The 25,556-nt window shown below is 47.0% G+C and overlaps 1 protein-coding gene across 2 annotated transcripts in view; it reads left to right on the forward strand.

Annotated features, from left to right (window-relative positions):
* Positions 1 to 25,556, forward strand: part of ccdc190 (coiled-coil domain containing 190) — a 51,468-nt gene that overhangs the window by 12,360 nt on the left and 13,552 nt on the right. Inside the window, exons 2-3 of one of the 2 annotated variants that reach the window (XM_085982296.1) lie at positions 210 to 459; positions 15,321 to 15,474. In XM_085982296.1, coding sequence (XP_085838422.1) covers positions 264 to 459; positions 15,321 to 15,474 — 350 coding nt within the window. In that variant the 5' untranslated portion in view covers positions 210 to 263. The remainder of the gene's footprint in view (positions 1 to 209; positions 460 to 15,320; positions 15,475 to 25,556) is intronic. The other variant, XM_085982297.1, reaches the window with a different exon arrangement.

The raw sequence follows: 25,556 nt of genomic DNA on the forward strand, positions 1-25,556 counted from the left end.
TACAGATCAGCCATGTTCGAATTGAATGGTGGAACGGGCTCAATGACCCACTCTTGTTCCTATGTTCCTTCCTTCCTATGTTCCAAACACAGATTGAAAACCTTCAGATCTCAATCACCAAATGTGCCCAAGTGGTACCTAAAGTATTTTCTGTTGCTGTGCTTTTAATAAGGATTGGTCCCAATATTTGCATGATTGTCTTTGCATAGGTGTCAATCTACAGTGTGGCTACTAATGTTCACTTTGCAGCTTCCACCAAGAAAATGCAACGTCTTAAATCGCACATTTTAGAGGGGGACATAACAAAGCAGCTGGAGGCAGAGAGGCGGGAGTCCAAACGTGCAGAAGCCAGGCTCAGGAATGGATTACACGATCTGGAGGAGGCAAGGTTTTATTGCATCAACAGAATGATCAAAGAACAGAGGAGGATCCAGAGAGACCTTTTGAGAATAAAGAATGGTGAGTTGTCACCTCTTAAGATTGGGATTTCCATATACTGTATGTCTTAAGGTTGGCGATGGGCAGTACTGGGGAGTAGAATATTCATTCTATCTTGCACCCAGTAACAATATCAGGCACTCGCAGGCCAGGTATTTCACGGGTTTGATGCAATACCAATCTCCCTAAATGCAAATTATCCTGAAAATGAATTAATGACACAATCTCCGTACTCCATACAATCTCCTTGCTCTGATCCTGTACTCTATTCTCTCTCTCTCTCTTTCTCAAAATAGGGAATCATCCTCGCTAAGGAAGGTGCAGTAGAGAGATAGAGTGAGAAAAAAAAACACCGTGGCCCAGAATTTCCTGGAAAATTTCAGCATAACCATAACATAAGCGGGGAGTCACATGTTTTTTTTTCTGAGGAAATTTGCATGTAACTAATTTTTGCCAGTTTTCCATTGAAACATCGTTACCCACGGATTTCCCTGATTGTTTCTGCCGTTTCTGAGATACAGCTGCCGAGACTCTCTGCCACTCATTTCCATAGCTCCACCCAAACGCCAAAGACCAGCTCATGCAAATTACATGAATAATGCGCTGGCGTAGATTTATACCCAAAATTAACCACAGCATGGCCTGAAGTCATTTGAAATCGGCGTAACTGAGATCTCTGGAGTTTGATCGCAATTTCCATCACAATGTTTTTTTTTTACTGAGACCTGCAGTATAAGGAATCAAAGTTCGGCCAGTCTCAGTGCGCCTGAAATTATTTGAACCACCCCCATCCCCACACGCATTCAGAAGGACTAAGCTTCTAGAACAGGTGTACCTCTGCTCTGCCCAGAACTTGGTGTCGGGGGCTTGCCGCGCATGCAAGCCCCCGATGTGCACTTACCCGGCGCGCCGACATCTGAAACCTGGCCCGCAGTGGATTTCCTGTCAGTGGCCCGGTTCTGATGTCGGCGCGCTGTGCTAACCTGACCCAGCGGCGTAGTTAGTGCGATGTGCCGGCTGGGATCAGGTGAGCACTGTTCAGCCAATCAGGGGAGGGGAAACTTCATTCATAAGTTTGAGAGTAAGAACTGTCAAACTCATGAGAAGTACAGCACCCCAAAACACTACTTAAACTTTAAATAAAATTTTAAAAAACATCCCAATCATTAAATTAAGTATAAATAAGTTTAAAAAAATAATTTAAACAATAATTTTTTTTTTTGAAAAAAATAAATTTTTAATAAAAAGGGTCTAAAACTAAACTTACCTTATTGTAGATTCTTTAAAATAATAAACCTGTGGGAAAAAAAATTCTAAATTGCACTAAAACACCACTTACCTATAAAAATAAATACTTACGTGTGCTTTTTACAAGCGTAAAGACCGGAGGCCTTTACACATGCGCAAATCCCCCAAAACAGAGGAAATCCAAGACGCACGCGCTGCCCCCTACAGCGCACGCGCTAGCCTCTTCACCTCTTGGGTTAGAGGAGAGGAAATGCCGGTTTTCAGCGCATGCGCCTGTGCATGCTGAAAACCGGCATTTCCTCCGGCCAGACGCGTGAGTACCCCTTCCGTACTCACACGTTTGGGGAGGAATTACTGCCCCATTAATGCAGAGGAAGAGAAGCAGCAGAGGCAAAAAGGCTGCAAGAGTGAGGCATCAAGGCAGAAGACCGCAGCCCACCCACCATTACTCCTTTCGTATTTGCATTTGTTGTACGATGGTTTTCACAATTGGGCACGGGCAAAAGAGCGCCCCAGGAAATTCAGGCTCAAGTTCCCATTGGCAAGATCGGCTCAGCAACCGGCATAAATTTCAATGTAATTTCTGCGTGGGTGCAATTCAGGAAATTCGGGGCCACGGCTTGTCGGGATATCTGGAAGGTACCTGGAACTGCAAACTGTAGAGAGAATATGCTCCTGCTAAGAAAGAAAAAAAAATCTTTGGAAATTCAATGCTCTCTCCATTGTTAACAGTGGCAGTGATTTGAATGCAGTCGTGAGTTAATATCAGCTGGAACTTAATGGCCCAGATATTCCGATCACAGGCCTCCCATGGACGGAGGGCTGCGATCTGGAAAAATCTGTGCCCTTACCCGAGGGCTCCCGGGAGGTGCACAGTTCCGATGCTAGGCCTCTCCAAACTGCCAGTGTGCAGGGCCCACGTATCCCAGAGGCGCAGGTAGTTCGCAGCGTCCCTGGGATCACATGGGCCATGGGGAGCCAATCAGAGAAGGGAATCTCCCTTCATACATTTGACAGGAAGACCAAAAAGCAGAGCTCTCCGCCCGCAGAGGCCCTTCTCCCAGGACAGCCGGAGGATTTGTCAAGAGCTTTCTTGACAGATCGGAAAAGCCGGTTTCCAGCGCATGCGCAGTGCATGCCTAAAACCAGCATTTCTGATGTCCCTACGGGTGAGTACACAGCGCGTACCCACCCATAGGGACCGGAGTATCCAGCCCATTGTGAATAAATGTGAAACACATCTTTAATGCTTAAGACAGATGGGTAAAAATAAACAACATGTAATAGATTGGCACTGAAGAGATGACTTCGAATACTTTTTCTTACTGTTGCTTAATCAGATTAATCCTTCTCATCCATCAACTCATGAGAAGCACATAGTAGCTTGCCTTTACTTTTCATAATTTGAAACTTGACAGACTCCATTATGGCAGTAGCCCTGGATTGAGAGGCCCCACGATGCTTATATTTAGCCCAAAATTCTGTAGTAGTTAGTTCCTAATTACTACGGGAATTTAGATTTTATATGGTAGAATTTGGAAATCATTGCTTCAATATTTTACCTCTTTTTGCCACAAAACCCCTAGCGATCCTAATCAGACCTTCATAATCACAAATGTATAAAAGATGGAGGCCATCGGGTTTATCTTTCCATAACAACCTACAGTTCCCCCCCAGTATATCATCCAGCTACCTCCTGAATGATACACAAGTTTTTGCCTCCACTGCCCTCGAATCATTCAAGAGCATCAGTAAAAGTCATGCATATTACCATCGGACACTTTTAGTACTGTTTGTCCAGTATGCATATCTTCACAAATCACAACGTCACAAGGTAATTAAACCTAAAGCAATCTACAGTTCTCCCCATTGCAGCATTGAATTGCTTCTTAAATGATTCCAGATCTTTTCCTCCAGGAGTCCTTTCCAGGTGTTGATCATTCTTTGTGTGAAGAACTTCCTGATATGAGTCCTAAATTTTCCTTTTACTAGTTTGAACCTTGTCCTACTCTCACAAGTTACTTTAAAATAATATTCTGGATTTACTACAGTATTTCCAGACCCTTAACTACCTTGTATCTCTCTCCACGATTACTTCTTAGACACCTTCTTACCAGGCTGAAATTGGCCCACTTACCACCACGAGTTTTCGCCCCGATCTGGTCTAAAAATGGTGACCGCCACTCTAGCGCCCTTCTCTGGCGCAGCACTCAGCAACTGCCATTTTGGTGAGGGACTTAGCGCTGTTGCAGCGCTGGCCCTGGAAATGTAAATTAAGAGAGGGTGACGTCAGTCACCGTGCAACGCCGACTTAACGTCACCTCAGCGAACTGCAACCTTAGCACCGAGTTCAGCGCTGGGTCCTAAGCGCACCGTGAAAACCCGGTGTTCAGCAGAGTGACAGAGATGCTGTCAGCACCTCTTAAAGGGACACACACATCTTTCAGGTAAGTTTGCATTTAAGCTTTTGGACTGGAATTTTTTATATTTTATTGAAGTAGTGGCTTGGTGCAATACATGTTAAAAGTTTTTTAAGTGTGCAGGGAGTGCAGTGAGTGCTGCTGGATGCTTGCAAGGCCTCGGATGGTAAAGGAAGTTCTCTGAGAAGACAGAAAATGCTGCAAATACTCAGCAGGTCAGGCAACATCCGTGGAGAAAGAAACAGAGTTCACATCTCAGGTCGAGATGTTGCCTGACCTGCTGAGTATTTCCAGCATTTTATGCTGTTATTTCAGATTTACAGCATCCACTCGCAGAGGGAAGAGGAAGATGCAGAAGAGTAAGAAGCAGAAGGAAGGATGCAACCCAGACAGCCCCTTTCTGGCCGGGATATCCGGGATCGAGACATCCGAATGTGATCCCAGTGACCCCAATTCCCTTTCAACATTAGCCCCACTCCTTACCTTCCCTCAGACAGCACTGCGGAGGCGGAGCAGCGAGACGAGTCAACCAAACAGGCTCCACAGACAGTATTCAAGGAGGAGGTTGGTGATCAGCTGGTTGGTTGGTTTTCTTCCTTCTCTTCTCTTTCATACCTTTAAGTTGGTAAGTCCTATTGAATAGTGGTGTGATATTATCATATATATCCGGGCAGGGTCTTCATAACTAATAATAAGAAATTTAATTAATTATATAGAATGGAGCAGGTGATGTGTTACTGTTGCGAGATGTGGGAGCCGGGGAACCCCATTGAGGCTAACGGTGATTACATCTGCGACAAGTGTTTGCTGCTAGAGGAACTCAAGTTCCATGTTATGGAGCTTGAGACCGAGCTTCGGACACTGCGACACATCAGGGAGGGGGAGAAGTTCCTGGACTCTATGTTTCAGGAGATGGTCACACCTATGAAGTTAATTACTGCAGATGTAGTCCGTGGTCAGGGACAGGACGGTGTGACTACGAGTGAGGAAGGTACAGGGATCCAGGATGTAGTGTTGAAGGAGATGCAGCCCTTGTTCTTGTCCAGCAGGATCGAGGTTCTTACTCCCTGTGAGGGCGGGAGCGGGGACTGCAGGGAGGATGAGCAACCTGGCCACAGCACCGTGGTACAGGGGGCCATTCAAGTGGAGGGAGTAAAAAGAAATGTTGTAGTGGTAGGGGATAGTATCATTAGGGGGATAGATAGGGTTCTCTGCAGTCAAGAGCGGGAGTCCCGAAGGCTGTGTTGCCTGCCTGGTGCCAGGGTTAAGGACATCTCTTCTGGGCTGGAAAGAAACTTGCAGTGGGAGGGGGAGGATCCAGTTGTCGTGGTCCATGTTGGTACAAACGACGTAGATAGGACAAGGAAGACGGTTCTGTTAAAGGAGTATGAGCAGCTAGGGGTCAAATTAAAAAACAGAACCTCAAGGGTAATAATCTCTGGGTTATTACCTGAGCCACGAGCGAATTTGGCTAGAATAAATAAAATTAAAGAGTTAAATGCGTGGCTCAAAGACTGGTGCGGGAGAAATGGGTTTTGCTTCTTGGGACACTGGCACCAGTACTGGGACAGGAGGGAGCTGTTCTGTTGGGACGGACTCCACTTGGCCAGTGCTGGGACTAGAGTCCTGGCGAATCATATAACTAGGGCTGTAGAGAGGGCTTTAAACTAATTAGTGGGGGGGGGGGTTTCTAGAGAGCAAATAATAGAAATGACAACAGAGAAGGTCATAGACTTAGGTAGCAGTGGGGGAATTAAAAAACAGAATGTGTCAGGAAGGGACAGAAGGTATGGAGTAAAAAGTAAAGTACTAAAAAGGGAAAAAACAGGAACTAAGTGTTACAAAACATATTTGAAAGTTCTTTATCTGAATGCACGTAGCATTCGTAACAAAATGAATGAGTTAACGGCACAAATAATGACATATGGGTATGATCTTGTGGCCATTACAGAAACATGGCTGCAGGGTGACCATGACTGGGAATTAAACATACCAGGTTATTTAACAATCAGGAAGGACAGGCAGGAAGGGAGAGGAGGTGGGGTGGCTATGTTAATAAAGGAAGGAATCACTATAATACAGAGAAATGATATTGGGTCAAAGGAGCAGGATAGTGAAACAGTTTGGGTGGAGGTAAGGAATAATAAGGGGAAAAAAACACTAGTGGGTGTAGTCTATAGGCCTCCGAACAGTTGCAACTCTGTTGGACGGAGTATTAATCAGGAAATAGTTGAGGCTTGTAATAAGGGAACAGCTATAATTATGGGGGATTTTAATTATCATATTAACTGGACAAATCAAATTGGGCAGAGCAGCCTTGAGGAAGAGTTCATTGAGTGTATTAGGGATGGGTTTCTTGAGCAGTATGTAACTGAACCGACCAGGGGGCAAGCAACCTTAGGTTTGGTCCTGTGTAATGAGACAGGATTAATTAAAAATGTCCTAGTAAAGGATCCCCTTGGAATGAGTGACCATAACATGGTTGAGTTCCATATTCAATTAGAGGGTGAGAAGGTTGGATCTCAAACAAGCGTGCTGAGCTTGAATAAAGGAGACTATGAAGGTATGAGAGCGAAATTAATTAGAGTGGACTGGGAAAATAGATTAAAGGGTAAGACGGTACATGACCAGTGGTGTACATTTAAGGAGTTATTTTACAACTTCCAAAAAAAATATATTCCACTGAGGAAAAAAGGGTGTAAAAGAAAAGATAGCCATCCGTGGCTAAGTAAAGTAATTAAGGATAGTATCCGACTAAAAACAAGGGCATATAAGGTAGCCAAATCTAGTGGGAGGATGGAAGATTGGGAAGTCTTTAAAAGACAGCAAAAAATAACAAAAAGATTGATTAAGAAAGGGAAGATAGATTATGAAAGTAAATTAGCAAAAAATATAAAAACAGACAGTAAAAGTTTCTATAGTTATATAAAAAGAAAAAGGGTGGCTAAAGTAAATGTTGGTCCCTTAGAGGATGAGACCGGGAAATTAATGGTGGGAAACATGGAGATGGCAAAAACACTGAACAATTATTTTGTATCAGTCTTTACAGTAGAGGACACTAAGAATATCCCAACACTGGACAAACAGGGGGCTCTAGGGGGGGAGGAACTAAATACGATTAAAATCACTAAGGAAGTGGTACTTGGTAAAATAATGGGACTCAAGGCGGATAAATCCCCTGGACCTGATGGCTTGCATCCCAGGATCTTGAGGGAAGTAGCGGTAGGGATTGTGGATGCATTGGTAATAATTTTCCAAAACTCACTGGACTCAGCAAAGGTCCCGGCAGATTGGAAAACTGCTAATGTAACACCCTTATTTAAAAAGGGTAGTAGGCAGAAGGCTGGAAACTATAGACCTGTTAGCCTAACATCTGTGGTTGGTAAAATGTTAGAGTCCATTATTAAGGAGACAGTAACGGGACATTTGGATAAACATAATTTAATAGGGCAAACTCAGCATGGTTTCATGAAGGGGAAGTCATGTTTAACAAATTTGCTTGAGTTTTTTGAGGAAGTAACATACAGGGTGGATAAAGGGGAACCAGTGGACGTAGTGTATTTAGACTTCCAAAAGGCATTTGACAAGGTGCCACACAAAAGATTATTGCTCAAGATAAAAAATCACGGGATTGGGGGTAATATTCTGGCGTGGGTGGAGGATTGGCTCTCTAACAGAAAGCAGAGAGTTGGGATAAATGGTTCGTTCTCAGATTGGCAACCAGTAACTAGTGGTGTTCCGCAGGGGTCAGTGCTGGGTCCCCAACTCTTTACAATCTATATTAACGATTTGGAGGAGGGGACCGAGTGTAACATATCAAAGTTTGCAGATGATACAAAGATGGGAGGGAAAGTAGTGAGTGAGGAGGACATAAAAAACCTGCAAAGGGACATAGACAGGCTAAGTAAGTGGGCAGAGATTTGGCAGATGGAATACAATACTGGAAAGTGTGAGGTTATGCACTTTGGCAGGAAAAATCATAGAGCAAGTTATTATCTTAATGGCAAGAAACTGGAAAGTACTGTAGTACAAAGGGATCTGGGGGTCCTGGTGCACGAAACTCAAAAAGTTAGTATGCAGGTGCAGCAAGTGATTAAGAAGGCCAATGGAATGTTGGCTTTTATTGCTAGGGGGTTGGAATATAAAAACAGGGAGGTATTGCTGCAGTTGTACAAGGTATTGGTGAGGCCGCACCTGGAATACTGCATACAGTTTTGGTGTCCATACTTAAGAAAAGACATACTTGCTCTCGAGTCAGTACAAAGAAGGTTCACTCGGTTAATCCCGGGGATGAGGGGGTGGTCATATGAGGAGAGGTTGAGTAGATTGGGACTCTACTCATTGGAGTTCAGAAGAATGAGAGGCGATCTTATTGAAACATATAAGATTGTGAAGGGGCTTGATCGGGTGGATGCGGTGAGGATGTTCCCAATGATGGGTGAAACTAGAACTAGGGGGCATAATCTTAAAATAAGGGGCTGCTCATTCAAAACTGAGATGAGGAGAAACTTCTTCACTCAGAGGGTGGTAGGTTTGTGGAATTTGCTGCCCCAGAAAGCTGTGGAAGCTACATCATTAAATAAATTTAAAACAGAAATAGATAGTTTCCTAGAAGTAAAGGGAATAAAGGGTTACGGGGAGCGGGCAGGAAATTGGACATGAGTCTGGGTTCGGAATGGTCATGGCCCTGTGGGTAGTGGAGCGGGCCCAGGGGCCGTGTAGCCTTGTTCTGCTCCTACTGTGTTCTAATTCTGTTAGATTTCAGGAGATGGTTTTATTCCTGTTCCTGGCTGGGGTGGAGATCGCCTTTACAGAAGGTAAGTACTGTAGAAAATATAGGGACAGAGTGATCTCCTGGAAGAATTTCGATCGCCTAGATGGGTCGGAGAGGAATTTCCCAGATTTTTTTCTCCCAAATTGGCCATTGGGTCTTTATCTGGTTTTTCGCCTCTCCCGGGAGATCACATGGGTTCGGGTGGATGCAGAGTGATAGAAGATTTGAGGTTAGGATCAGATCAGCCATGATCTTATTGAATGGTGGAGCAGGCTCGAGGGGCCGATTGGCCTACTCCTGCTCCTATTTCTTATGTTCTTATGTTACTGACCATCACAGTGTCCTTTTGGCCACAATGCTGAAATAAAAGCCACCACAAAGCAAACTTTCCAATCCAACTTTATACATCTATCCATCCAATATGACATCAAGAAATCAACTCGTCACCCTTATGCATTCCCTTAGTGATTGTCTTGTGTGTGCCCTTTCCTATCCTACTGACATCATGCAGTGATACCCCAGTGGCTGCAGCATGGCTGGTGGAAGGCTGCTGACTTTCAGTGGGGGACACTGCAAATGGCCTTGCTGGTCGACCTTGAGGAGCTGGTGGCTGGGAGTGTCGAATCAAGTGAGTGTTTCTATTTCTTCTTCTTCTTCATCTTCTTTACTTTCCTCTCCCTCTTCTTGGCCAACCACTGGCTGGGCAGGCTGCATTTCTTGGGTGTGTGAAATGAGGAAGACAAAAAGATGAATTTGTTGTGCGGGGAGGGCGGGAAAGCAAGAGGTGCATGCGAGAAAGAGGATAACGTATGAGGATACCAGCATTTTGTATCATTTCTGCCCCGCCACTGGCCAAGAGCTCAGCCATGTCCCTGCCAAGAATGGCCAGCACCGTCTCCTCCAAGGGAATGAGGTGAAGCTCGTGATTGGTACAGATTGTTGGTAAGTGAGTGATTGGGGTGAGGGGAATCGTGCATCGTGCAGTTGGTAGGAGTCGGCTTTTGAAGATGCATTCACTGACCTTGACCAGTGGCCTGAATATATTCCAGTGAAGAAAAAGGGGTGTAAAAGAAAAGACAGCCATCCGTGGCTAAGTAAAGTAATAAAGGATAGTATCCGACTGAAAACAAGAGCATATAAAATAGCCAAATCTAGTGGGAGGATCAAAGCTTGGGAAGCATTTAAAAGCCAGCAAAGAATAACTAAAAGATTAATTAAGAAAGGGAAGATAGATTATGAAAGTAAACTAGCAAAAAATATAAAAACAGATAGCAAGAGTTTCTACAGTTATATAAAAAGAAAAAGGGTGGCTAAAGTGAACGTTGGTCCCTTAGAGGATGAGACCGGGAAACTAGTGGTGGGGAACATGGAGATGGCAAAGACGCTGAACAAATATTTTGTATCAGTCTTTACAGTAGAGGACACTAAAAATATCCCAACAATGGACAAACAGGGGGCAATGGGGGGGGGAGGAACTAAACACGATTAAAATTACTAAGGAGGTGGTACTCGGTAAAATAATGGGACTTAAGGCGGATAAATCCCCCAGGCCTGATGGCCTACATCTTAGGGTCTTGAGAGAAGTAGCGGTAGGGATTGTGGATGCATTGGTGATTATTTTCCAAAACTCCCTGGACTCAGGAAAAGTCCCGGCAGATTGGAAAACTGCTAATGTAACACCCTTATTTAAGAAGGGAAGTAGACAAAAATCTGGAAACTATAGACCAGTTAGCCTAACATCTGTGATTGGTAAAATGTTGGAGTCCATTATTAAGGAAACAGTAACAGAGCATTTGGATAAACATAATTTAATAGGACAGAGTCAGCACAGTTTTATGAAGGGGAAGTCATGTTTGACAAATTTGCTCGAATTCTTTGAGGACGTAACATACAGGGTGGATAAAGGGGAACCAGTGGATGTGGTGTATTTGGACTTCCAAAAGGCATTTGACAAGGTGCCACACAAAAGATTACTGCACAAGATGAGGGCCACTCCCATGGGTGTAGAGGGGCATGTGGTGGTGCATTTTGGACCTTCTGGCATCCTGAGCAGCTCTTTGTCAGGTCCTCGATTTGCTGGTCGATCCCCGGCCACCACACATAAGCCCTAGCAAGGCTTTTCATTTTCACCCCTCCCAGATGACCTTCGTGAAGCTCATTGAGCACTCTCTCCCTTAACTTGGGTGGAATTACCACTCGGGATCCACACATCAAGGTCCCCTGGCATACTGACAGCTGTTCTCTTCTGGATGAGAATGCTGGCAACAGTGAGTCACCATGTGCTGGCCATCCCTTCACCGTCAAATCATATACCCGAGACAGTGTCGGGTCATTTCGGGTCTCCTTCTCTATACCAGCGTTAGTTACTGGCAAGCATTCAATTATAGTCGAATGAAATATTTCGACAGGATCCACTGCTGGTGCTTCCTCCGCAGTAGGCAGTGGCAGGCGTAATATCCCATCAGCGTTTCCATGCTGTTTCGTGCCCTTATACTCGATTTCGCATTGGTGCGCCCCTAGAAAAAGGGACCATCTTTGTAGCCGTTGCGCAGTCATCACCGGAACACCCTTCTTTGGATTAAAGATGGAGACAAGTGGTTGGTGGTCAGTCAGCAAGGTGAACTTCTGCCCGTGCAGATAGTGATTGAACTTTTTCACTCCTCACACTAGGCTGAGGGCCTCCCTGTCAATCTGGGCGTAGTTACGCTCGGCTGAGGTTTGTGATCGTGACGCAAAGGCTATTGGCCTCTCTGAGCCGTCCGAGAATTTGTGCGACAGCACCGCTACAATGCCGTAGGGTGACGCATCACATGCCAACCGAATTGGTAATGCCGGGTTGTAATGGGCCAATACCTCTTTCGATGTGATTAGTGTTTTGCTCTTCTGGAAAGCTCGTCTACATTCATCACTCCACTTCCATGGCACCCCATTTTGCAGTAGGGTGTTCAGTGGGTGTAGTATTGTAGACAAATTTGGCAAGAACTTATGGTAGTAGTTTGCCAGCCCGAGGAACGACCTCAGTTGTGACACATTTTCCGGTGCTGGAGCCTTGACTACTGCCTCAATCTTCTCTGGGGACTTATGTAACCCCTCTTTATCGATAACGTGGCCACAATACGAGATCTGTTTTCTAAAAAACTCGCATTTGGGGCGGTTAGCTCGGAGCCCATATTCCTGCAATCTAGTGAGCACCTGCTCCAGGTTGGCAAGGTGATCACTGTCATTTTCGCCCGTGACCAGGATGTCGTCCAAATAACACTGGGTCCCTGGGATCCCTTGCAGGACTTGTTCCATTGCCCTCTGCCAAATAGCCGGAGCTGATGCTACCCCGAATACCAGCCGGTTGTATTGGTAGAGACCTTTTATGGGTGTTAATTGTGAGGTTTTTTTGATGCTTCTTCTACCTCCATTTGCAGATACGCCTGGGCCAGATCAATCTTAGTGAAGCGTTTCCCTCCAGATAGCGAGGTGAAAATATCTTCAATCCACAGAAGTGGATATTGTACGGTGTGAAGGACCGGTTTCACTGTTACCTTAAAGTCCCCACAGATGCGAACCTTCCTTGACTCCCCAGGCGTGCTGCTCAACGACTTTTTCATCAGAGGGACGATGGGTGTAGCCCACTCACTCCAGTCTACCTTGGACAGTACACCTGAACGTTCCAGACTCTCCAGCTCTGCTTCGACGGCTGGGCGGATCGCATAAGGTACCGGTCTGGCCTTAAAAAATTTTGAGCTTGCGTTTTCTTCAATTTTAATCATCGCTGTCATGCCTTTTAGTGTTCTGAGTCCTTGCTGGAACACTTCTTTTGCATCAGTTAGGATCTTTGACAGTCGCCCAGGTGTGACGTCGTCATCCTTTTTGTCAGCCACAGTCAGTGCCTGTATGGAATGCCAATCTAGCTGTATCTTCCGGATCCATTCACGTCCTAGTAGTGGTGGTCCTCCATCTGGCAATACATATAGGTCCATTTTTGGTGTTTCCTTGCCGTTATATATAACGTTCACCCTTATTTTTCCTTTGGGGTAGACTTTTTGCCCCGTGTACGTCTTCAAGACAATCTTTGTATTTCTCAAGTGTATATGTGAGAATAGCCGCTTGTAGTCCCTTCGGTTTATGACTGTTAGGGCTGATCCTGTGTCCAATTCCATTTTCACTTGGACTCCTGCTATCTTGAGCGTGACCCAGATAGTTTGGTGATCCTCCATTTTGATCACATGATGTAGTTTCAGACAACCCAGCTCCTTGCTTCCGGAGTCTGTATCACTCTTCTGTTCGTCTGAACTACTCTCCATCACCTTATGTACCTTCTTGTACTTCTCCTGTGGCGATTTCTTGCTGCTGGTTTTCTTTCCCGACCTGCAGACTCTTGCTATGTGTCCTACTTTTCCACACTGTCTGCACACTTTGTCCTTGAACCAGCAATCATTATGGTCATGTGTTGTTCTACCGCAGCGATAGCACTTCACTGTTCCGTATGACATTTCATTTGTGCCATATTCTTGCGGTCTCCGTTGTATCTCTGCAGCGCCCCGTGCTGCTGCTTCGTATGATACTGCAATGCTGAAAGCCTTGTCCAGCGTAACATCCTTTTCTGATAGAAGCCGTTTCTGGGTTCCTTCACTTTGAAGCCCACACACAAACTTGTCCCTTAAAGTATCTGCTAGTCCTGTTCCAAACTGGCAGTGTTTCGATAGCTTGCGCAGTTCCGTTAAATACTCAGCATTATTTTCATCTTTATGCTGGTTCCTTTTGTGAAACTTAAATCTTTCTGCTATCAGCAGCGGTGTGGGGTTTAAGTGGTCCTGTAGGATTGACACTATGTTTTCAAAATCCTTTTCTACTGGCTTCTCTGGGGTTACTAGGTTTCGTAGTAAGCCATACATTTTTGCACCTATTGAATTCAACAATACCAGCGCTTTCTTGTCATCTGGCACTTCATTCGCCTTGCAGTATACTTCTATGCGTTCGACATATGTCGTCCAATCTTCGACTTCATTGTCGAACGCTGTGATACTGCCACTCTTCGGCATTTTTGGGTGTGGTTAGACTGGCTTAAAATGGCGTCTCCCGCGCTTTCCTTTCTTCCCCGCTGCGGCTTAAAATGACGTCTCCCGCGCTTTCCTTTCTTCCCCGCTGTGGCTTAAAATGGCATCTCCCGCCTGCTGCCAACGCCGCTCTCGGCGTTCCTCGTGGCAAATGGCGACGCCCTGTGGGTTTCGTGCGCTGCTCCTGCGCTGCTGCCAACGCCACTCTCTGCGGTCCTCGTGGCAATGGCAGCGCCTCGCATTTTCCTGCGCGCCTTTCTCCCCCGTTGAAGCTGCTCGGCCCTTGAACACCGGCTGCACTGTGCTCTCTCTCTTCTCTCTCTCCCCCGTTGAAGCCGCTCGGTCCTGAACACCGGCTGCGCCCTGTGCGCTCTGCCCTCTCTCTCTCCCCCATTGACGCTGCTCGGCCTTTTTGTGTGCCGCTCGGTCGGGCTCTAGCCCATCGCTGTCCGGGAAGGGTCTGCGCAGTACCTGTTGCCAGCCCGTTTCTCTGGACCACCGTGACTGGAAAGCCAAGCCTGGCTCTCGACAGCCTCCCCTGCGATGCTCAAATCTCCGCTGGATGACTGGGCGGTTGCCCGTGGTCGATGCCCGTGCTTCTGGACTCGACCTTCTTCCACTGTTCTCCAGGAGCGAATCCCTGGGAGGTGATGCAGAGTTGCAGGTAGGTTCGAATCTGCCTCGTCACCAATGTTAGGTCCGTGTATCTTAATGTTGTGTCCTTCAATAATCAGACAACAGACTGCAGGGAACGATTCAACAGGTGTTTACTGAATGAGGGTTACTCTAGAACTAAGTGTACAGATCACTACTCAGGGTTTATATACACGTGTGGTCACTGCCGGTACTACAGTATACAGGAGCTGTAAAAAGTAGTTCTCCCCTTAAAGGTACATACATTACAGTGGGGGCAACACTGCTGGCAGTGACGGCCTCGGTGATCTGGTCCCACATCCTTCTTTCTGGCGGGCCTCCTAGCCCCTGTAGGTAGAGGGCCTGTCTTACAGTGTTGACCCCCTGCACAAAGCTGGAGTGCTGTGTGCGAGACCCTGGGTGCCCCTTCCCTGGCTTGCTGAGCCATTTGTGTTAGTGCTGAAGCACTTCTCCTAGTTTTTTTTAGGTGCGGAAGGGAATTCAGCATTCAGAGCTGAAGACTTCCATTTGGGAATTCTTTTTAATGATCATTTTTTTTCAGGAGCTGTAAGGGCTAAAAACTGCATATTTTTACATCATTTTTATTTTAATCATTTCGGAAGGCATTGCCCTTTTAAGAAAACAACAATGCATTGTTGCAATGCAATGGAGTAGGTATGTTATTTATTTTTCCTTCCAATGTGCAGTACATCCACTGTGACTGGCTCTTACATTTACAGCCTATTTAATATTTCCCAGGTTATTCCAAGAAGAAAGCAGTAAGCAGTTTCAGAAGGCTGTGTCCAGACAATAAAACTCCAGCCAGAGGAAAGTCTGGCTCCAACAATACTGTTTTACCCACCATCCCAGCTGTAAAGGACCAAGCTGTCATACTGGAGTCAGAAGGAATCAGGTAGCAAAATATTTACCTGGAATTGTATAAACGTACAGATGCTTACGAACCTGTCATATTTAATGATATTCGTGCAACACTTAGGATGAAGTGGGAACTTTGGTAATCCTGAGAACTTTGTTTTAACTTTAAATCTAAGGAGGTGTAATGAAAGGTAAAAGGAACTTGCCTGAAGAGCCTCTTCAGCCTCCAGGTTCTCTTCACCTGGTGAGGCAAGCCATGGCTGGCTCCCCCGCTCAGGCCAGTTAAAATCGCCAATGACATCATCAATGGAGAGTTTTCCCCTTGATTCCCATTGACTTCAGTTTTGCTAGGGCTCCTTGATGCCACACTCGATCAAATGCTGCCTTGATGTCAAGGGCAGTCACTCTCACCTCACCTCTTGAGTTCAGCTCTTTTGTCCATGTTTGGACCAAGACTGTAATGAGGTCAGGAGCTGAGTGGCCCTGGCGGAACCCAAACTGGGCGTCAGTTAGCAGGTTATTGCTGAGTAAGTGCCGCTTGATAGCACTGTCGACGACACCTTCCATCACTTTGCTGATGATTGAGAGTAGACTGATGGGACGGTAATTGGCCGGGTCGGATTTGTCCTGCTTTTTGTAGACAGGACATACTTGGGCAATTTTCCACATTGCCGGGTAGATACCAGTGTTGTAGCTGTACTGGAACAGCTTGGCTAGGGGCGCAGCTAGTTCTGGAGCACAAGTCTTCAGTACTATTGCCGGAATGTTGTCAGGGCCCATAGCCTTTGCAGTATCCAGTGTCTTCAGCCATTTCTTGACATCACGTGGAGTGAATTGAATGGGCTGAAGACTGGCATCTGTGATGCTGGGGACCTCAGGAGGAGGCCGAGATGGATCATCCACTCGGCACTTCTGGCTGAAGATAGTTGCAAATGCTTCAGCCTTGTCTTTTGCACTCACGTGCTGGGCTCCCCCATCATTGAGGATGGGGATATTTTTGGAGCCTCCTCCTCCTGTTAACTGTTTAATTGTCCACCACCACTCATGACTGAATGTGGCAGGACTGCAGAGCTTTGATTTGATCCGATGGTTGTGAGATCGCTTAGCTCTGTCTGTCGCATGTTGCTTCCGTTGTTTGGCATGCAAGTAGTCCTGTGTTGTAGCCTCACCAGGTTGACACCTCATTTTCCGGTATACCTGGTGCTGTTCCCGGCATGCTCTCCTGCACTCTTCGTTAAACCAGGGTTGATCTCCCGGCTTGATGGTAATGGTAGAGTGAGGGATATGCCGGGCCATGAGGTTACAGATTGTGGTTGAATACAATTCTGCTGCTGCTGATGACCCACAGCGCATCAGACCCCCATTAACATATGTGAGTTAGGACCCTGCTGGCTTTGGATGGCCAGCTTAGCCGTCTGTCCAGAAGCCTCACTTAAAATTGGAAAGGGCGGGATCTCCAGGGTAAGTAACTCAGAGTTTCAACTGCCCGCTCGCCAGCTCAGTTTCCGCTGGGCGGGTAGGGTTTAAATACCGCCCACCCACCCCCATTGTCTTGGCATATATCGTGACCATTATTAATCTCCCTTTAAAGGCAGCTTTTCACAGATCTGTTGACGTTTCAGTACAGAAAGTTCTACATTGCAAAAATCAGCTGAGCGCATCAAATAAAATGCAGCAATCTTTAGGTTAGTTGGACAAACTACTACCACCCTCCCCCCCCAAAAAAAAGTTCTGTTTTCTTCAATCGTAAGGATCTGACCCCTTACCTCAATGTTCCCCCCACTTCCCCCCACCCCACCCCCCGACTCCCAAATGCTAGCTCACTGTATGTCATAGAAATTTGTAAGAATGTTGACACCTAGGATGCGATTTTGCCTGCCCTGGGGAGGCGGGTTTGGAGGTAGGACTGCCGGAAAAATGGCAGAATCTGGGAGCGGGTGCCCATCCTGCCCCCAACCCGCCTCCGTGCCATTTTCCCAGGAGGCGGGTAGCCCACGGGTCCCATCTCCTGGAGGCGGGAAGGGGATTACAGACACTTAACTGCCTGTTAACAGGTAGGTAACAGGCAGTTAAGAGGATTATCCACATTTTTCCAACAGAGGCGCAGGCTTCCCGATGTCGTGAAACCCCGCCAGGGTCACCGAGGCATCTGCAGGGGTCGGAGGGGTGCAAAAGTGCGCTGTGAAGGTAAGTGATGGGTGCAACTGTGGAGAGGTAAGTATGTGAAGTGAGTGGAAAGTGATAGAAAATGTTTACTTTGCTTTGTTTCGTCCTGCCGGCTTCAACAGTTGGGGGTGTGGAGAGTCTCGCATCTCACCGGCAGAGATGAATCTCCAAGGCAACAACCATCTCATTTCTGCTCACAAAAGAGGTTTGATGAGTCTTGAATACAAGTACTCATCAAACTACAGAGAATTTCACTGTTTGGCAGCTTCACAGAGCTGTCAAATGATGAAAATTTAAAACTTTTTGACAGATGAAATGTCATACGCTGACGTTTGCTGTAACCGGCTTTCCCTTAATTGGCCTGCTAAGCCCGCTGGGCGGGCTCAACAAGGTCAATCAAGGGAAAATTGCGTGGGTTGGCCAGAAGTTGATAGAGGCAGGACTAAAACCCAACAAGTGGGAGTCCCGCCTCCATTGACAAAATCACCCCCCTAAGGCCAGCTATCTACATGCTAGCCTGAAAACATTGGCATAACTGGCTGTCCTCTGTGTATATATATCTATACTTACATCTTTTCAGAGTGTTTGGGAAATACTACACACTTACTAATTATTTGTGTAGCCAATTTCGAAACCATTTATCAATCTGTACTCCCATACCCTAACCAGATGGTTCCTGGAGCTCACTCTCTGGGCTAGAAATTCAGTGGGCTTTGCGCCCAGTTACCGCCCAAATAGGGTTTCTGCGCCAGTGTAAGAGGGTGCGCTGATATTCAGCGCTGCGGTAATGGCGGCGGTAGCCGGTAGCGCTGCGCCGACACCGATGACGTCATCGGTGTGCGCAGTGCCCCGGTTCCGCCCCGCTTCCGGCCCAAACCCCATATTTAGTTGCGGCCGCCTCTTCTGCAGCGGCCGCAAACAGCGATTGAAAAACGGGGCCGTACTGCTGCGCTACTGGGGCGTTTTAAGGTGGAGGTGCGGCCGGCCGCTTTTTCGGCGGCTGCCTGCCCGCACCTCCTTCCCCGGCCTCCTCCACCCCCCCCCCCCTCCCCGCGGCATTGCCGGCTGCTTTCCGCGAGCCCGGCACTTCTCCGTGGTGCCGGGCTCATTTGCCGGCACAATCCAGCGGCGATCTCGCTGTTGCAGGCACCTCCCCCTTAAGAGAAGGAGGAGGCCTGCAGTACCGCAGCCTGCCGCTCCGCAGCGGGTGGCGCAGCGGGGCCTACAGCGCAGAAATTCAGTTTCAGCGCCCCAAGCGGGGGCGGGCACACCCTGGAATAGCGCCCGGTTCCGACTTGGGGCGCAAAAGCCGAATATCTGACGGGCGCACCTGGCTCCGCGCGCAGCGCTAACTTTTGGGCGTTAGCCTGCTGGCGGGCCTTAACTGAATTTCTAGGCCTCTATGTTTCCTTGCATTTTGCTGTGTTTTTCCTGTAAACACACCCCCACAAGCATAACAAGAAACAAGTATGGACATAATGGCCCGGAATTTGCCGTGGGTTATGACGACGAACTAACAGCATTCGCTGTCATTACTCCTCTGAAACTGACCGCAACTTTTAGGATTTAGCGCATGCGCATCTAAACGTGGAAATCCTGAAGTTGCGGTCAGTCATTCACTGCTCCGACACTGGCTACGCTGTGGGCCCCCCACCCCCCCACCCCCCCCCTCCTCCCCGCCCCCACTCCCCCACCCCCCCCCTCCTCCCCGCCCCCACTATCAGTGTAATTAGTGAAACCAACGAAAACTTGGGCTTTTCCGCGACAATATCGCTGTTAAATAACCCATTAAATGCTAAGCCTGGTTGGACTAGGTGTAACTGGGGTTTTAACAGCGTATTGACAGGTTAAAAAAACGTTCTGGCCCTGAAAAACTAATTTTTATATTTGTGGAGTGTCAAATTTCTCCATTATTATAAAAATTACAATTTTTAAAAAACTTTAAGAGTCCCAATCTTTGTTTCGCTCTCTGTAACATTTTTAAAAAGTCCGGATAAAAGCAGGTTCTCATTTCCTGGTTTCCGATCTGTGAGAATTCTGCAATGTAATTGGCTGCTTAGATAGCTTGTTGACATCACAGCAGCATCGCACTAGGGATTCCCACTACAGAGCGCTGAAATCAATTGAACGTCGAAAAAGGGAAACTTCTCGCCACAGAGATCGTGAGATCGCGAGATCTCTGTGGGCAGCTTTCTTCAGGGCCAGCGACGAACGCCTTTGCTTCGCTGCTGACCGCACATTATGGACCAATAAAATTGTGACTATTCTAAACTCTATGGCTTTGAAATTATGCTGTGGGATATTTGTGTACGAAGTGGGTAACTTTGTCTGAAATGAGTCATCAGCCAGCTTTGCCAACCCAGCATGGAGCCTTGCTTGCCAGTAGCACATATTGGAAATTAGGGTTCAGGATGCTGGTATTTCCAGTATGCCCTCCCAGTGGGCGAGGCTCTCTGAGGTGAGCACAAAATCAGAAAATTACCCATGAAATTCCTTAGTCTATTTTAACGGAGACATTCGAATCATAGAATGATGCAGTACAGAAGGAGGCAGTTCAGCTCATCGTGCCTGTGCTGCCTCTTTGGTAGAGCTAGCCAATTAGTTCTACTCCCCTGCTCTTTCCTCATAGTCCTGTAATTTGTTTCCCTTCAAGTATTTCCTTTTGAAAGTTATTATTGAATCTGCTTCCACCACCCTTTCAGGCAGTGCATTCCAGATCATAACAACTCACTGCGTAAAAAGAATTCTGCTCATGTCGCCAATCACCTTCAATCTGTGTCCTCTGTTTACTGACCCATCTATCAATGGAAACAGTTTCTCCTTATTTACTCTATGAAAACCATTCATGATATTGAACACCTCAGTCAAATCTCCTCTTAAGCTTCTCTGTTCCAAAGAGAACAGCCCCAGCTTCTCCAGTCTCTCCGCATAACTGAAGTCCCTCATCCCTGGTACCATTCTAGTAAACCTCTTTGCACCCTCTCTAAGGCCTTGACATCCTTCCTAAGGTGTGGTGCCCAGAATTGAACACAATACTCCAGCTGAGACCTACCCCATGTTTTATACAGGTTTAGCATAACTTCCTTGCTTTTGTACTCTATGGGCCGTGGAGGCAGAATTGGAGGTGTGTGGGGGGTTAAAATCCCGAAATCGGGGGGCACGAACCCATCCTGTCCCCAACCCGCCTCCATGCCAGTTTCAAAGGAGGCGGGTACACGACCCGCACTGGGACCCGCCTTCCCGAGGCGGGAAGGGGATTGTGCCAATTAACTGCCTGTTAACATGTAATTAACAGGCAGTTTTTAGCCTAATCCCTATTTTCATTGGTGAAATGTGGGATTCCTGACGGTTCCAGACCACGCCAAGTTAGCGAGGTGGGCCGTCGGGATGAAGGGCTTGGAGGGTTCGAGATGTCCGGTGTTCAGGTGAGTGATGGGTACATGAGTGAAGAGGTAAGTGTGTTTGGTGTGTTTAAAGTGTTTAAAGAAGTTCTACTTACCTTTATAGCCTTCCTTCCTTCAGGTCTTGGGAGTCCCTCATCCCACCGGCACAAAAAGCAGAATGGCCACGATCTGTCAAATTGCAGCATTCAGCTTTCTGTTCCAGAGAGATCTCTAAATCAGCCTGAGAGGAAGGAATTAACTTAGAGTACAGATTGTCAGTGTTTGACAGCTTCAAACAGCTGTCAAACGCTGATATTTCATCTGTCAAAAGGTCTTGACAGATGAAATGTCAATCTGTGACATCACCTGTTGCCGGGTGGCCCTTAATTGGCCTGCTGAGCTCGCTGGGTGGGCTCAACAAGGTCAGTCAAGTCAAAATCGCGTGGGTTGGCTACAACTCAATGGAGGCGGGACTACAACCCCGAAAGCTGTAGTCCCGCCTCCTACCCACCTCCTCAATGAAAATCCAGCCCTTGGTCTCCATTAATAAAGCCAACAATCCCATATACTTTTTTTTAACAGCCTTCTCAACTTGTCCTGCCACCTTCGAAGATTTGTGTACCTACACCCCCAGGTCTCTCTGTTCCTGCACCCCCTTTAAAATTGTACCATTTACAGTAGTTTACATTGCCTCTCCTATCAAAATGTATCACTTCACACTTCTCTGCATTAAATTTAATCTGCCATGTGTCTGCCCATTTCAATAGTCTGTCTATGTGCTCCTGAAGTCTGTTAATATCCTCATCATTGATTAATACATTTCCGAGTTTTGTGTCAGTTGCAAACTTTGAAATGGTGCCCTGTATACCCAAGTCCAGCTCATGAATATATCAAAAAGAGCAGTGGTCCTAATACCGACCCCTGGGGAACACCACTGTATACCTCTCTCTAGTATGAAAAACAACCATTCACCACTACGCTCTGCTTTCTGTCCCTTAGACAATTTTATATAGACACTGCCACTGTCCCTTTAATCCCATGGGCTTTAATTTTGCTAACAAGTCTATTATGTGGTACTTTGTCAAATGCCTTTTGAAAGTCTATAGGCACATCAACTGCACTACCCTCATCAACCTTCTCCATTACTTCATCAAAGAACTCGATCAAGTTAGTCAAACAAGATTTGCCTTTAAGAAAACAGTGCTGACTTTCATTTATTTGCCCATGTTTTTCCAAATGCCAATTAATTAAATCCCGGGTTATTGTCTCTAAAAGTTATCCCACTATCAACTTTAGGCTGACTGGCCTGTAGTTACCAGGTTTATCCCTCTCCCCTTTTTTAAACAGGGGTGTAACATTTGCAATCCTCCGGTCTTCCGGCACCACCCCCATATCCAAGGAAGATTGGAAGATTGTGGCCAGAGCCTCCAGAATTTCCACCCTTACTTCCCTCAGTAACCTAGGATGCATCCCATCTGGACCAGGTGACTTTTCTAATTTGAGCACTGCCAGTCTTTTAAATATCTTTTTATCTATTTTTATCCTATCCAATATCGCTACTACCTCCTCCTTTACTGCTACACTGGCAGCATCCTCCTCTCCAGTGAAGACCGATGCAAAGTACTCATTTATCACATCAGTCATGCCCTCTGCCTCCACAAGATCTCCTTTTTGGTCCCTAATTGGCCCCACCCTTCCTTTGACTACCCTTTTACTATTTTTATGTTTATAAAAGACTTTTGTGTTCCCTTTTATGTTAGCCTCTAATCTAATTCTCATACTCTCTCTTTGTCCCTCTTATTCCCTTTTTTTGATCTCCTCTGCACTTTCTATATTCAGCTTTGTTCTCTACTGTATTATGAACCTTACAATTGGCATGAGTCTCCTTTTTCTGTCTCATTTTAACCCTTATTGCCTAGAAATTCGGGTGGTTTGTGCCACCCGTTTGCGCAGCGTAATGGCGAGAAAGCGGCAGCCACTCTTCCGTCAGCTGGTAGGAGACGGCTTTTGAAGATGCATTCACTGACCTTGACCAGTGGTCTTCTTTGGGCACTGGAGCCAAGTGGTGGGGGTGATACTGCTGGCAGTGATAGCCTCAGTGAAGTGATTCCACATCATTCTTTCTGGAGGGCCTCCTGGCCCCTGTGGGTAGAGGACCTCTCTTGCAGTGTTGACTCCCCGCACAAATCGGGAGTGTTGCATGTGAGACCCTGGGTGCCCCTTCCCTGGCTTGCTGAGCCATTTATGTTAGTGCTGAAGCACTTTTACCATTTTTTGAGGTTCGGAAAGGGATTCAGCTTTAAGTACTGAAGAATCCCATTTGGGACTTCTTTTTAATGGTTAATTTTTTTTTGAAAGGCAGTAAGGGCTTAAAACTGCATTTTTTCACTTCATTATAATTTTATTAGTTCTGAGTGCATTGCCCCTTCAATTCATAGCCCTTTTAATTGCCCATAATTCCTTGCGAACTCCACAGCCTCACTCCCAGAGGCTGTGAGAAACTGGAACGTTGCTCCTGGACACGAACTTTGGGTCGAATGCCTCCACTAATACCACCAGGATGGCGTTACACTGTAAGTTAGTGCTGGGCTAAAAATATTTAGCCCCCGATGCGAATTTTTGCCCAGTAGTGCTGTGGCCATTTTTAGAGGCCGTAAACCTGAGGCTGCGGTGACATTGGCAGATTTTTGCCGATGTCCAATTTCTAGGCCAAGATCTTTAATCATCCAGGGAGCTCTAGCTTTGGATGCCCTTCCTTTGCCCCTCCTGTGAATGTGTCGTGTATCCAAACCAACTCCTCCTTGAAGGCTTCCCATTGTTCAATTACTGTTTTGCCTACCAATTTTTGATTCCAATCCACATGGGCCAGATCCCTTTTCAACTCATTGCAGTTAGTCTTCCTCCAGTTATGTATTTTTACACTTGATTGTTCCTTGTCCTTTTCCATAACTATTCTAAACCTGATGATATTATGATCACTGTTCCCCAAATGCTCTCCCACTGAAACATGCTCCACTTGCCCCATTTCATTCTCCTGAACTAGATCCAGCACTCATTGGGCTGGAAACACACTGATCAGGAAAGATCTCTTGTACACATTTCAAGAATTTCTCCCACTCTCTGCCCTTTACACTGGTACTATCCCAGTCTAAATTAGGATAATTGAACTACTCTATAGTTCTTGCATCTTTCTGTCATTTGCCTGCAAATTTGCTTCTCTATCTCCTTCCCACTATTTGGTGGCCTATAGTATACACCCAGCAGTGTAATAGCTCCTCTATTCAACGTTCCTTCTAAGCTGCACAGCCGCACGGCTGTCTGCCCGTCCAATGTTCAATTTTGCGCATGCACGAAACTGTGACCAGGCCGTGCAGCCACTTAAAGGGGCCACATACCCCCAAAAATTGGGAAAACATTGCTTCTGTTGTTCCTTACCTCTAACCAAATAGACTGTCTTTGACCCCTCAACTACATCATTCCTTTCCAGTGCTATAATGGTCTCTTTGATCAAAATTGCCACCCCTCCTTTTTTTTCTTCCTTATCTTTCCTAAATGCCTTGTAGCCAGGAATATTAAGTTCACAATTTTCCAGTTCTTTGAGCCAGGTCTCTGTTATCGCCACCACATCATAGTCCCACGTGGTGACTTGTGCCTGCAGCTCACCAACCTTATTTACCACGCAACGTGTATTTACATACATGGGGGTAAAATTTCAGTTGCTTTGCAACTAGCGCCCGGGCACGACGCCGGTAACACCTCCCGCGAAATTCAGTGGGAGGTTAGTGGCGGCGCTAACCGGTAGCGCCTCGTGGCGCTGCGGGTGATGACATCATCGCCGTGCGCAGCACCCCACTCGCACCTCAGCCGCGATCTTCGGGAGCGCCCCCTGACTTACCGCCGGACGCTATGTCCGACGGGGTCGGGGGGCCTACCTGCAGCCAGGGAGGCGCTATTTAAAGTCAAGGTGCAGGGTGGGCATTTTTGTTGCTGGCCGCCTGCCAGCACCTGCCTGCGCTCCCGTCCCCAGCCTTCTGAATGCCGCCCCCCCCACCCCCACTGCAGAGTGCTGCCTGTGCTCCAAGAGCCCGGCACTTCTCTAGAGTGCCGGGCTCTTTTGCTGGCACTCCCGATCCCCAGGGGCCCAGGGTCGCGCTGCGCAAGGCTCCTCCCCTTTAAGAAGGGGAGGAAGGCCTGCAATACCGCGGCACGTAGCACCGTGATATTCCCATGCAACACCCCAAGAGGGATGCGGGGCACTTCCAGTAGCACCCCGCTTCCCTCTTGGGGCACTACTGGTGAATTTCCTGCGTGGGGGTGCTAATTTTTCCGGGGTGCTAAAAGTAGCGCCCCGGAGAAATTAGTGCCCCAAATGGAGCGTTACTCAAGTTTTAGAGCGGCGGCAGTGGCGTACCTACGGGAGACGAGGCGGTGGCGAGGTTTAAAAGCAGCGGCGAGGTTCAGGTAGGCCTCAGAGCGGCGGCAGCGGCGGACCTGCAGGAGACGAGGCGGCGGCGAGGTTTAAAAGCAGCGGCGAGGCTCAGGTAGGCCTCAGAGCAGCGACGAGGTTTAA

Source organism: Somniosus microcephalus, chromosome 3 (assembly GCF_052327205.1).
Source record: "Somniosus microcephalus isolate GS21.2 chromosome 3, FLI_Smic_1.0, whole genome shotgun sequence".
NCBI lineage: Eukaryota > Metazoa > Chordata > Chondrichthyes > Squaliformes > Somniosidae > Somniosus > Somniosus microcephalus.